We start from the raw sequence: 13,187 nt of genomic DNA, 5'->3' as shown, positions 1-13,187 counted from the left end.
AGAGCCCCAAGGAATGGAAAAATAATTATTCGAGATTATGGATGGGAGCACTAGGAGGAACTCAGCGACATCGGCACAAGATACGGGATTAGTCGGCGGCGAATCGTTCAGTGCGTCAGATCTGGTGTCTGAGCAGTCCACGTGACCAGAGTGTGGTCTCGGTGATATTTTTGATGCCGAATTCTGCGAGCAAAGTCAGCAGCATGCGATGGATGGAGGAAATTGCCGACGATGTCGTTCGCGTTTCTGTGGACGAACCACACGCAAAGTGGGACTTCGCGGGGAGAAAGGATGCGGGAATATACAAACCTGCGCAGTGAGGTTGGCCTCTCGAGGTCTTGCATGTATATTGCTGCAGAAATCGCGATTTTACCTTCGCCTCAAGAGTATGGTCAGACTCTTTTAACATAGGCATCGAGCGGCTGGCTGTTCGTCCGCTAGAGATTCTCAAGCTCAGTCATCATTCCTGGCAGTGGCGCGCCGGCCAGTCCCGTCGTGGGTTTTTTGGGCAGAGCAACAGATGATGGCCAAATCGAAGAAGCAAGGCCAGCCGTTCTGGCTTGGGTGAGTATCGGGGCTCGTTTCGGCCAAAGCCGGATGCTGACTGGACATAGAGGTGCTGCTGCATCAATGGCAGCATGTTTCAGTATGCAAATCCAGTCCCTTTTTCTTTTCGTGGGAAAGTACAACGTAGCACTGCGTGTCTGACGTAACCTTTCAGCTCATCCGTTGGATCAGACAAAATAGTAGGTCCAGTACCCCATTTGAAGGAATAAGAAGCATTGACAACAACCATAGCAGGATGCAAGTTATGTCCACAAGGCCAAATATGCTGCGGACGATGGTGCAATTCGCAAGCAGAGATGGTAAGCAATTGCATGGATGCCTTTTCCGTCACAAGCAAGCTCATGCAAATGGTAGGCATTCGGTCGCTATGGTGGGGAATCTCAGCTTCGATGCTTCGCCAATCCACGTATTCGACTGCGAGGTTCGGTCTTTATAATTACTTTGCGGGTACAGCTAGAGAACGAACCGGTCAAAGACGGTTACCCAGCTTGTGGGAGATCGGCTGCGCGGGAGCTGCGGGCGGTCTGGCTGGACTCATCGGAAATCCCACAGAGGTCTGCATCTAGTGCAACGGGGTTAAAGAGGTCGCTGATGTGTGATATAGGTTGCTCTGGTGAGGATGTGTGCCGACGGGGCAAGATCGCCAAGTCAGCGATTTGGATATAAGCACGCCTTTGACGCCGTTATCAGAATCGGTCGTGAAGAAGGTGTTAGGACCTTTAGCAGAGGTCTAGGCCCTAACGTCGTCCGCAGTGTGATAATGAGTAAGTCTCAAATATGCCTTGTCTGATTGGTGGCTAATCAGGTCCAGATGTTTCTCAAATAGCAACGTATGCCACTCACTTCCGCAGTGCTCTTGATACTCATACCCATGCAGGTATTCCGCAGCCAAGCGGCAGCTCCTTTCGAACCCTTCTTTAGGCCTTAGAGATGGAATTTTCACGCATTTCCTCGCCTCGCTGCTCGCGGGCACGGTTGCTACAACTGCTTGCGCACCTGCTGATGTTTTGAAGAGCCGGGTCCAGAATGCAGTTGCCATCGACGGGGTGAAACCAGTAAGGCGTACACTCTGAGCCTCGACGGAGCTAATGAACTTCGAATAGAGTGTAAGCAAGATCATTGCAGAATCTCTGCGCAACGAGGGCCCGGGATTTCTCATGAGGGGCTGGACTCCTGCTTGGCTGAGACTGGCGTAAGTCATCGACAAAACTCCTGTCCTGGCCAGTATCTAACAATCGGCAGGCCGAATACGGTCCTCACTTTCATCTTCATCGAGCAGCTGCAGAAACTGGTGAATCTTTCGAGAGATATGAAGTCGCCCGAACCAGTGCCCGCTATGGTGCCCAGTCCTGCAGCCCCTCAGTAGATCTAATGTCGTATCTGTGCTGAAAAACGGGCTCCGAGTTGCACGAAAATGACGCAACCGAGGGCGCTCAGGTAACATTTGGCCAGTCCAACCAGTCGAAGAACATTGTCTCATCAAGTTGGAACAAGTCCTGCGAGGTACTGGCGTTGTTGATAGCTTCGAGGATCTGGTCGTCGGTCATGTCAAAGACATACGGTTCTAGACGAATATTTGACGCGGGCATTGGAGCTGTTTGGGACGGATCGTACTCGGCGTTTTGATCTTGCTGGTGAGGTTGCTCTGAAGGCCCTGGAACCAAGCCTTGGGTCTCTTCTGGAGGACTGAGAACGGAACTCTGCATGATTCGACGGATATGCCTCGCGAAAAGGACCGATAAGCCCTTGCGGTGTCTTGGGGAGCTCCCAATTCTCTCCAATACTTGGGTTGTCTCTTCAATTAGCGCCTTCGCATTCGGGGCTACCATGGCCCGATTGCCCAGACTTGTGGTCCCAAGAGCCAGTGCAAAAGTGGCCGCGAAAGAGACCATGATGACAGTATTGTTGGGCATCGATTTGAGTCGGCTCTCCCCTTGGACTGCTGCACGCATAACATTCATCGCCGATGCCAACCCCGCAGCCCGAAAGAATTGTTTCACATCGTTTGATGCCGTTGGGTGGTTAACAACGTTACAGTATGTAGAAAGCTTCGTGTGAGAAACCAAGATCTCGACGTACGGAGGCAACTGACCTGTGTAAAATAATAAGAACTTGATAAATTAGAAGTCTGTTTGATTCTTACCATCGCCTTGGGTGATCTGGCGTGACCAGACCGCATACCACTGTTCGAAGAATCGGTCGATCTTGTCTTTTAGGCTACCAAATCATCAGTCCAAACAATAACTTCATAATGGCTTCATAACCTCCGACACCGCCGTGGTAGGGGGCGAACATACAATCTCACGGCCGTCGGGCCACCATTGACACCTTGGCTTCCATCGCAAAATTCGCGCACACCCGTGATGAGACCAACCTGGCCGAAGTCAGCAGAAGTCAGAACATAATTCGGATAGCAGCATACCAGGTCTCTCCTCAGCACGGCTGCTGAGATGACACTGCCGTCCCATCGGTCGGCAATGTCAGAGATATGCCACGTATCACAGCTATCTACCAGTGGTCCGATTGGGACTGCGTATGGCCTTCCTCTTGCGAGACAGATGCTGCAGGAATCCGTCAGCTCGTAGCACTGCGTGGAGTTGATATGATACGCTTACCCTCGATCAAGGACGAACAATGCCAACCATACTCGCTCGCGAGTTCTCAGTAAACGGCGACCCAAGGCCGAAGACGGATCAACTTGTGGAAACCCATCCAATTGCAGGGCCTTTGTGGAGTCAATACAATCGGCTTTGGCGACTCGATTCAGGAAACCCGCGGGACGAATCGTGGGAGAAGGGACCACGATCTTGTTCAATGAGAGGTCCAATGCCAGGGTCAGGGCGATCGAGAGATAAGCGCAAGTCTCATCATCTGCCCAGTGTTTCGCAGGCGTCATCCAAGGAATGTTGACCATGAAAGCCAATACGATCTCCACTGATCTGTGTCTGTTGAAGATCACAGTTCGGGCCAGGTGGTTTCGGTGATTGGAGAGCCGCTTCGACAGAGCCTCCGCTTTCGGGAGAAATAGGGCAGACGCGGCGAGAATAGAGGTAAACAGAAAAGACGACCTCGAGCGCACAAACGAGGCTGTATGTAGGTTGGGATCAAGACCCCATCTTGTATGAGACAGTCGTTCGTAGAAATACGCAAATAGTGAATCGGCTTCCTCCTGCGTCACGAGGCCCAAGTCTATGGGGTCGAGGTCCGGAGAATTATCCAATCGAGGCATCAATGATCCAAAAAATTGCTGCAACTCAACATCGCCAGGGTTTGCGTCGTTCGTTCCTGGGTGCGATGCAACACCGGCGGGCGACGTCGACATTGCGGTCGAGGGAGATTGGCCAGGAAGCACAGAAGCCATAGCAAGAAGTTGTAGGGGGTTGTCAGCATTGTTGAGTGCAAGTTCGTCAGGCTTCTCGCCATGCTCCACGCCAGACACGTCATTACTCTCCTCCCTCGCGCAATTATTGTCACCAGGAATCAAGCTTTTTCGCGACTCTGGAAAAGACTGTGGAAGGCCTGTTGTCGGGGTAGTTGAACTGGCTTTCCGCTGGAGCATAGGGCTTGTCTGGGGAGCTCCGATCAGCTGGCGAAGGTCTGCTTCAATTTCGGAGCGCAGTCCAGTTGAGCCATCTTTATTCCGCTTCAGCGCTTGTTCGACCTGATAGATAGCCTTTTCCAACCCGGTCCTCTTGCTGATGGTCCGGATTTAGCCTTCGGCAAACTGTGCGGAGCTCCACAAACTCACTTTTTGACGCCTTTGTATCTCCCTACATGGTACTCTGGTGTCACGCATTGCAGGCCGGCCTGCTGGCATTTCCGACACACTGGAGCGTTCGCGTCACGCGTACATTTCACCTTGCTCCGACGACATTCGAGACATGCAGCCTGCTTTGCCTGTGCAGAACCAGACGTGACATCTTGGTTTGCCGACGAACTAGAACTCATGCCTTAATGTGGGACATCATTCGAGATTTGCGCTTGTGTGAAAAGTCGAGCTGAAAATCTGATCAATCATGCAACCTCTGGGCAACACGCGTAATCTGACCCGTAGTCCAGCCCATGCGCCCACCACCGCAACAAAAGGTATCACAGTGTTTCCTTGGCTAGCTCTGCCCAAGTTCAGGAGGAAAATGAGACCAAGAAATGATGCGAGTGGATTCGTGTGTGATGTCGAAGAGAATGGGTTTTGTTGGTGCGATTCGAGCGAAAGACGTTGAGGCTGGGTCGATGACTAAGCTCCCCCACAAACTCGGGCTCCGCAACTTCCCGAAGAAGCGAAAGCACGTGAAGTACCGAGTAGGTCTCCCAGAGACAAGGCTGATCGCATTTAGGAGGTCCCTGAGAGCCTGGCATTGCCCTTCCAGCTTTGGGAGATAATTAGGTGTTTCTGGTGCTTTCGTAGCTAAGATCGCTTGAAGTATAACAGTCGTTGACCGCGCAAGCACCCCTCCATCAACACCCGGTGCTTGTTAGGAGGATTTGTGCATCGAAGGTACCGTTGAGGGAGAGGAAATATCAAGCGATATTTTCCAATGCAGGATCTGCATTCGGTAATATCTTTTTCTGTTTACAGCAGAGGTTATGCCTCAATATCCCGTGATTCAACTGGAGGGCCTAGGATGAATTAGAAGATAAATATCCGAGTCCCCATGAGGAGGTTGGACTATACTCCACTGAAAATGTTGCCAAATTGAACTGTTCCTGACGAGAAATCCACTGCCCTTTTTCAAATACTCCGGGACCCGTCCATCTTCTATGCACGTGGGGAAAAATGGCTACCAATGTAGGAATGAGGAATCCTGGGACACCCGCTGACCACATATGAACAGCTCTAGACACCTAGAATACTTTGCAGACAGTATTGGCGAGAGGTAAGGAACTCCAATATCCCAATGACAAGACTGGCAATTGTTTAGGAAGGAGTAGCTACTAGCGGGCGACACAGAGAATGGTGAGGTCGTGCCCAATATATCAATTGACAATGTGCAGAACTGCGTATCACAAATTTCGGTGCTGACAGGGCTTCATTGCCTCGATGTCCGCTACACTCTGTCACTGAGAGTATACTGCTTGACATATATGTATAACTTGAGACTTGTATATGTACATGCAGTCACTTGCGATGTGGCGACTAGAGCGGTAGGGACAGGTGGAGCCAGGTTGCGTCAAACATCCAAGTCAAGCGACGAGGCTGCGCCTCGAGGAAGTATTCGGACTTGACTACAAGCCGTCCTCTGGTCCTAGAGACAGCTCTAGTTTACTTGGTGTACCTAGCCCGCACGTTCCTTAAATGATTGGGAAGCTCATGCGTCTTGGGCTCTGCCATCGGCGAAGTTTCCTGGGAGGGCTGCTATCCCCAAACATACGCTCGGTGCATCTCCAGAGGCCCGTACAGGATATCCCTGAAGGCATGGATCCAGGATCAAAGTGAGTACGTCAGGAGATGCTATCCCAAAGCGCGACAGCAAGGTCTTCTCGGGGTCTGGAGCTGGCGCATTATTAACGCCGAAAGCAGCATCTAGCTAGCCACATGGCATCTGAGTCCGCAAGTGTGCCCACCCAGTGACCATTCTTTTTCCTCGCCGGCTCACCGCTACTGCTGAACAAGCCTCTCTGTAGCGCCGGCGGATGATGGTATCCGTTCGGCAGAGGCTGTACGATGACCTCAGGGTCGGAAGGCTCCGCGATCTGAAGTAAGTACCGGGGACTTGCATGTCCACGACGCAAGCATCGGCGATGTAAATCCGACAAGCGCCTAAGAACCGCGGAGGAACCAGGAAGGGAAGGTTCCCCCACACTGAAAGCCAGCGCCGGCGTACTCTCCCTCGCTCCATGGTAAACTGGAGATTGTTTCAGGAGGCTGACACGGATCCAGATCCGCAAGACTGGAGACGCCCTTTTCGTAACGTTGCGGGCTGTCGAGGGGATGTTCGAGTCTCTGGAATTTGAATTTGAGAATCTGCCGGCTTACGTGCGTATATCCGCATGCTGCCCATTCGATGCCCATCAACTGCCGTCAGAAACAAATAGGAAGCGTACTTGGGCTGAGGAGAATCCAGAATCCCAAATATGAATTGCTCTCTCCTTCAAGATTCCAATACCATACCGGTTATCAAAGGAATTGAGGACCTTCGTCATTCATATTCCCGTATAGGTTGGTATCATGTCGAATGTCGGGGACGGCCGGAGCACGGCCTCGGCGATTTTCCTGTTCAGGCATTTGAATGGTACCTCACGGTACCTCTCCCTTATGTAAACGATGGATCGTCTCCTGATGGTGCTCTCAGAGCAGCGCTCGTCAAACGGATATGGGTGCTTAGTTCTATGGTAGAAAGAAGAGTCACTAGGTGATATTCAGGTAAAGGGAGGCTCACGAATGAAAACCACCAGGGTCCAAAATGGGGAGCGTTTCAAGCTCAGCATGCGCATGGACCGCAAACTCCTTGGCGCTCCATGGTCAAAGTTGAAACCTAATACAACATCTAGGTATCGGATGAGAGAAACTCAATCAGGCTACTCAGACCACCTCCTCAGCTGAGGCCTAGGAGGATCTGCTAGCTGGAAGAACATTTGAGAGAATGAACGTCAGCTGCAGTCGCCTCCCAGAAGACACCAATGAGGATGAAACAACTCGCAAGCTACGAGCCTTCGTCTACCCCGCCGTGTTGGAGGGGTTTCCCAAGCGCCACATATCGAGCTCAAGAGCCACCCGTTGTCAATTTCCGTGCGTTTTGGTGACTAATAGTGAATAATGCCAAACGCACGGAAATAGGCCAATCATAGATATGTTAAAGGAAACCACCCTCGTTCGACGAATCGCTTCTGCATCCCGGAAATCCTTGCCTTTTGCCATTTCGGGGCAGTAACTAGCAAGCATCATTAACCTGTTGAAGCAATAACGCCTCGATGACCAGGGAGTCCCTGAGACAGGGAGAATAATTCGTGACTAAGCGGGGAAATGCCCTGTTCAGTTGTGCGGTGCTGGAATCGAGTCAAGCCCTTGCTGTAGAGAGTATCATTTCATTTTGATTGGTATTGGTGCCGTCAGAGCAGGCACACTGGTAAATCTATGTCGTCCCTCCGCAAGTTCTATGTGGTTCTTCCCAGATCGAAATATTGTGCAGGACAAACACAGGAATCTCCTCTCGTGACCTCTGGAAAAACATCCATTTCTCTAGCGTGCTGCAGGTATTCCATGCCCATCATGAAAAGAGATGGAAGAAGTCGTGATGCAACCCTGGAGGATTACGCGTCCGTCAATTACAGGACTTGCACGTTAGTCTTCCTGGTGTGTGCAACCTTCGAATTGAGTCAATACCGGTACCTAGCAACATTAACGTGTAGATGGACATGGTCACATCACTGCTCCGGCATCCGCAAAATGTCGGCCCCTCCCCAGTGCAACTGGATTGAATATCAGATTTTGCGCTCCATAATACTCTCGGTGTAAGATCCGTCGAGAAGACAGGAAGAACCATATCTAGTGCATAGTTGGAGATTGTGTTGCCTTGGCCGGACGTTTCGAATTATCGCATTATGGCATGGTTTCATGTTCATGCGACACAAGAGCTCTGGTAGGGACGCAGATAGCGAGCAAGGAAGTTTTGTTTAGGATTGGAGCGCAGGCCTTCAAGGGCAGGCGCTATTATCCAGCCGCTACCGGAGACTGCAAACCCAGCACGCCGTTTTAGATCCCTCTGTTACTCTTGCATCTTCCTGCAATGGCCGAGGGCGTCAGTTCAGTCAACATGTGAACTCTGGCGGGGTCGGCCTCTACACGGCAGGCAGGGTCGACGACTGGGATTCTTGCGGGGAGGTTCCAGCATGGACCGGTAGATATATCTGCTGGAAACAATGCTACTACTTGTTAGCATTTTCGTGTGGTGGTTTGATGGCTCGATCAGAATATTGCCGCAGGCTGAGGCCGTATCGCAACGCTCTGGTACAAATTCGCAAGTTGGTGAATCACAGAAGAGTATCTCTGTGTTTTTCATGGATATCGGCGTCGTTCAAATCATTCTCAAGCTCGCTACCGCCTCAACGCTGTCCTCGCCTCGCATTCTGAGATGTGGGATAACGAAAGAAATTACCGTCGCTCCGCACACTCAATCACAAAGAATTTGGGGGCAGTGCCACCTATTTGACCCTTTGCAAGATGCATTGATTCAGGTCTTTCCGTGTACACTTTCAATGACGCAAGCAAGCGACCGTTGATGATGTGGACAATAAAGAATTCGAAAGCCACGCGCAGTGCAAAAATTATCTCGAAGCCCGGTGATTTGCCGGAAGCGAGGAGTTAGGTCCTGGCTGAGCAGTCGGTCAATAATTCTGTTCCTGGACTCATTACGAGACAGATTCGTATTTGGTCACGGGGCAGCTAGATGGAATTGCTGATGGGAGGGATGAAGTGAGAATGTCTCCGTTCAAGACACAATTCCCCAACTAGAACAGGGGGGCTGGGCATTTCAGTCCGAACAAAATGTAACGATCAGCGAGCGACACCGCTTGTTGGAGCTGTATCACACGCAAGACACGTTACAACCGTGGCCTCCTTGAGAAGTGCCGGCAGTCCATGGGTAGCTACGCCTGCTACTTGCGAACTGTTGGATGCAGGGTCCCCGCAAATCTGTAGTGCATGTTGCAGCAGAGGAAGATCTCGATCGTTTTCAGCAGTATTCTGGAAACTTAATAGTGCCGGCGATGGCGGAAGGAATCCGATATTCTTGGGCGCTTGATGGGACTGTTGGGGAACGGGCTGATTCAGACAGATATTATGGTGCATTGCTTTTGCTTGCCGGGATCGAATACAGCAAGCGATTCGATGGCATGGATCGACGATCTTTTCCGTGAATACACGGGTGGTTTCCTATCCTTAAGCGTCGAGATTTGAGAGGCCTAGTTCGCGGGTTCCGGAAGCTTTGTGGATATTACTTGTAGACGAACATTACCACCAAATTCTGGCACCGAAAAAGGCGAAACCCGATTCGCAAGACCTGCCCAGCGAGGCTCTTTCATGAGTGGGGGTGGTTGGACATGGAAAGCCGTTGGTCAGGCCACCTTTTGCTTTGCGCTATACCGGAGGTACCACACATCGTCTCGAGCCATGAGCAAAAGCCAAGGCATATAGAGATCTGTCAGAAGAGAGTTCCCAATTGGTGGCGTTGCCTGCATGAATCTTGATTGCCAAGGGTATGCTGGTAGAACCAGGCAGAATGCTTCCTGGAGATTTTCAACCGGGCGTCAAAGAGCGCCATGATCCTTGGATCAGCCCCTGTCAAAAACATTAGTGCACCTGTGAAAAGAGGTATAGTCTGACTGCTCCTTACCTCCGATTGGTATAGCTGTCCACCGATGACCAGGCACTGCAAAGTCTCGAACGCTCGACGGCCCTTGCCAAGTGCGCCGGAGGAAGGACCCAAAGGGACCACAATGGAGCAGGGTAGAGTTTGGAGCGCTGTGGAGTACGACTTCCTAAAAGGTCCATAGCCAATATGCGAGATGGCGGTTCGGTTGTTATACCATCTTTGGTCCTTTTCCCCTCGCAACTTTTCCACCGGTATCACTGGCACACCGGCCGTTAAAAAGGATGGGAAGAAGTGGGATGAGCACCTTCCCGATTGCGTGCTTGAAGAGCACGTGCACAAAGCACATGGTTATTGAGAGAACCCTTGGGAGTACTCTCTCTTCTGCACGGCCTATTCAATCCACGAGAGGCGATATTACAAGCACCTTGACTGGCACAGATGGATGGTTCACTGTGCATGGTTTTGCGTAAAAGTTGTCCAAGAAGCGAGGGCTTAGGTAAGGCGCTGTGCCGTCTTGTAGCGTTTTGATAGGCATTCCGGTAGAAATACGGATTCCCCCAACCCTAAAAAGCCGAAGACATGGGGTCGCTTTCATAATGCTGCCTGCCCGATGCTGTTCGGCATTGGATTTGTCGCCTTTGTCGTGCAGCAGAACACCTCGCTTGAGGGCTCAGCCCACGTCACTGGCAAAATGCGATGAATCAGCCGTGTTGTTTCAGCGTCTTCCCAATTTCGTGTCCCAAGAGTTTCCAAGCGTTTTGGGTACATTTTGCTCGAGCAGCCAAGCCGACTATCCGAGTTCTCTAACGGCTGTCTTCCCTCTCCCCATGCGACGAGCTTGTCTGCAAACATTGTTGAAGATATAGCAAATTCTTTAGCTATCTGATTTCCCGCCCTTCGTCGGATCTTGGCCTCTTTGGGTAGTTCGCGGCAAACCCGTGATTGGGTCATGACTTGTTGCATGTTCTGCATCCTTGGGATGAGCCAATACACCCAATTAGGGCCTTGGACTTGCCCGCGGGTAAGAAGACGGACGAGGAACGTCTGGAGCATTGCTCAGATGGCAATGCCTCCCAGGATAATTCCCTTGCAGGGGCAGAAGCAGAGAACGAGAAGGACCAGTTCCAGGGATACTTCTCGGTGGCTTGCAAGGGAAACGGGGTATGGCAGGTCGTGATTTGCCAGTGCTCATCGCCCACAGTGCAGCCCAAAGCGGTTTCCGCAGACCCTACAGGCCACCGCCCATTAGCGACTTGTCAGTCCTTCCGTCAACCCTCCCACGTGGACCTCCACGAGAATGGAAGTTGCCAAGAAACATCCAGCACAGGAGAGCTCCAGGCGGGCCCTTGTTGGCAATGGTTATGTAACTTATGTAAGAGCCCGGACCTTCTTACTCAGAGGATCCTGCTGAGCTCATTGCTTCGCGTCGTACCAACGGGTCGATCCCTTTTTCCCAGGCGACCTGCTAAGGACCCACTTCCTGGAAGGGCATGGCTTGGGAATAAAGCCCGGACCTGAGCCGAAACCCATGAAAGGTCTCCCCGAGTTCTCAGAAGGGGGCATGCTGAAGATGGCCATGGCCTCAGTGTCGATGTTGGCTTGGGATGATGCAGGATCGTTAAACTTGAAATCGGTTGATATTGTTTCCGTGAGAAGCATGACTTGTCTGGAAGGAATGGGCTTTGTACGATCGAGATCTCTGCCCGGTCGATTGTTTTTCATTTGGCGCGAGCCGATTCGGGAAGAAAAGGGTTCTATCAAAACACGTTCGATGGAGCCTGCCCCAGCCACCAGTGCCTGTCATCGTAACCTAAGTATTACGTGCCTTTCTGACCGACGAAGACATCTCAAACAGCCCCTTTTAGGACAATTTTCCGAACGTCTGCTCTCCCACTGATGCAAACATCCGCATACAGGTTCCAGGACCAAAACACAATAGAATGCACAAGTTGCCACGCGTTCAAATGCACATCTGATCATCCCTTGCACAATCCAATGCCAGAACTCCGCGTTCCCTGTTCGTACCAACGCCCCTTGTCGCCCCAGCCTTGCGCTATGCTGACCAGTAAAATCACTCTTACGTCATTCATCTGCGGTGGCTGGACTCTTAGGAGCCGCGCCTGCTAGGAATGGAATGCGATAGCCGTGGAGTGCTCTGTGGGCTTAGCGCATCTGCGTTGAAAAATGGCACCAGGTCGAATTCCTGGGGTGACTGGCATAATGAGCCACAAAGAGTGGGCAAGCCAGACTGGAGCTGAGTAATTTCATTATTGAGTTGCTCGATTTGGGCCTTCAGTCGGGCGACTTCCTCGGTCTGCTGCGAGTACGATCGGGAAAGCAGCTGGTGTTTTTGCTGCCATTGGGTGATTTGCTCTTCGAGCTCCTTCTGATGGCGCTCTTTGCGTTCGCGGTATGCTCGCTGCGAAGAGCGGTTTTGTTCTCGTCTCCTCTGTGGACATGTCAGCCGCGTCGACCCCGCTGTAATGAACGGTACTCAAGCTTACCTCGATCTTGTCGGGAATGGAACTCTTGACTTGGGCAACGACGTTGCTACTCGTCGGCGATACTCGTCGCTCTGGCGTTGATCGGTAAGAGCTGTCTGAGCCAGACGACGACATGCTGTCGAAGGAGTTGTCGAGCGTGGCATAGAAGTCGGCCGCTCGCTGCAAAAGGTCGTTGTAGTGGCTAACCATATTCTTGGGAGACTGGACGCCAGCGTAGTCCCATTGAAATGAGGTATCCATGGGCGAGTAGTTGGCGGATTGCTGGGGCCAGCCATTGGCAGAGCGGTAGTCGGCCATGATGTTCTGAGATGTGTTGGGCTGCTAGGGAATATACGAAGATGTTCAAACTTATGCTTTCGTTTTGAAGTTCAGTTGTCAGTTGGGTTGGAGAGAGGAGGGGCTGCGATGGCAAATGGTGGGGGGCAAGGGCATTTCTTATACAAGGCCCGCCGAGCACGAGGCTGGCGCGGGTCGTAGAGGTGGTGTGCTTCGTGCTATGCTTGGAGAGGACACGAAAGCTTTGTGTGGTTTCGAAACGCCCAGGGTCGCCCACTCGGAGCAGCAGTTTCGATACAGTGCTGGCGTCTCGGTCAAGGTGGAAGACCCAGCATAACCCTTGTCAGGCGCGAGAAATGGAAGAGAGTGGGCTATTCCCTTCTGAGAAGGCGCATTAAACATGCAGACCCCTGCTAGTTCACCATCTCACTGTGCAGCAAGACCCAGTTATGCCTTCATCAGTCAGCCAGAACCTTTATGCAACCTTAGTGTGCTCCTTTCCTAGAGGGGCAGAAAGTGGCTTGCCCTAGTT

At 51.7% G+C, this 13,187-nt stretch overlaps 3 protein-coding genes across 3 annotated transcripts; 1 reads left to right on the top strand and 2 right to left on the bottom strand.

Annotated features, from left to right (window-relative positions):
- Positions 1-231: 231 nt before the first annotated feature.
- Z519_03838 (uncharacterized protein) lies at positions 232-1,933 on the top strand (the record flags this gene model as incomplete). Its single annotated transcript, XM_016761585.1, has 11 exons — positions 232-386; positions 442-564; positions 615-646; positions 722-746; positions 799-866; positions 922-1,121; positions 1,172-1,331; positions 1,379-1,397; positions 1,445-1,622; positions 1,671-1,759; positions 1,810-1,933. 11 exons carry the CDS (start codon positions 232-234, stop codon positions 1,931-1,933), a joined length of 1,173 nt encoding a protein of 390 aa, XP_016621923.1.
- A 67-nt stretch (positions 1,934-2,000) lies between these two features.
- Positions 2,001-4,515, bottom strand: Z519_03837 (uncharacterized protein; the record flags this gene model as incomplete). The annotated part of the gene is made up of 6 exons (XM_016761584.1): positions 2,001-2,659; positions 2,711-2,784; positions 2,865-2,941; positions 2,990-3,128; positions 3,183-4,262; positions 4,316-4,515. The coding sequence occupies 6 exons, from the start codon at positions 4,513-4,515 to the stop codon at positions 2,001-2,003; spliced, it is 2,229 nt and encodes a 742-aa protein (XP_016621922.1).
- Positions 4,516-11,982: 7,467 nt separating this feature from the next.
- Positions 11,983-12,676, bottom strand: Z519_03836 (uncharacterized protein; the record flags this gene model as incomplete). Its single annotated transcript, XM_016761583.1, has 2 exons — positions 11,983-12,324; positions 12,380-12,676. The coding sequence occupies 2 exons, from the start codon at positions 12,674-12,676 to the stop codon at positions 11,983-11,985; spliced, it is 639 nt and encodes a 212-aa protein (XP_016621921.1).
- Between the last annotated feature and the right edge of the window lie 511 nt (positions 12,677-13,187).

This window comes from Cladophialophora bantiana (genome assembly GCF_000835475.1).
Source record: "Cladophialophora bantiana CBS 173.52 unplaced genomic scaffold supercont1.5, whole genome shotgun sequence".
Lineage (NCBI taxonomy): Eukaryota > Fungi > Ascomycota > Eurotiomycetes > Chaetothyriales > Herpotrichiellaceae > Cladophialophora > Cladophialophora bantiana.
The sequence above is the reverse complement of the archived record's forward strand: the minus strand, read 5'-3'. Positions and strand labels throughout refer to the sequence as shown.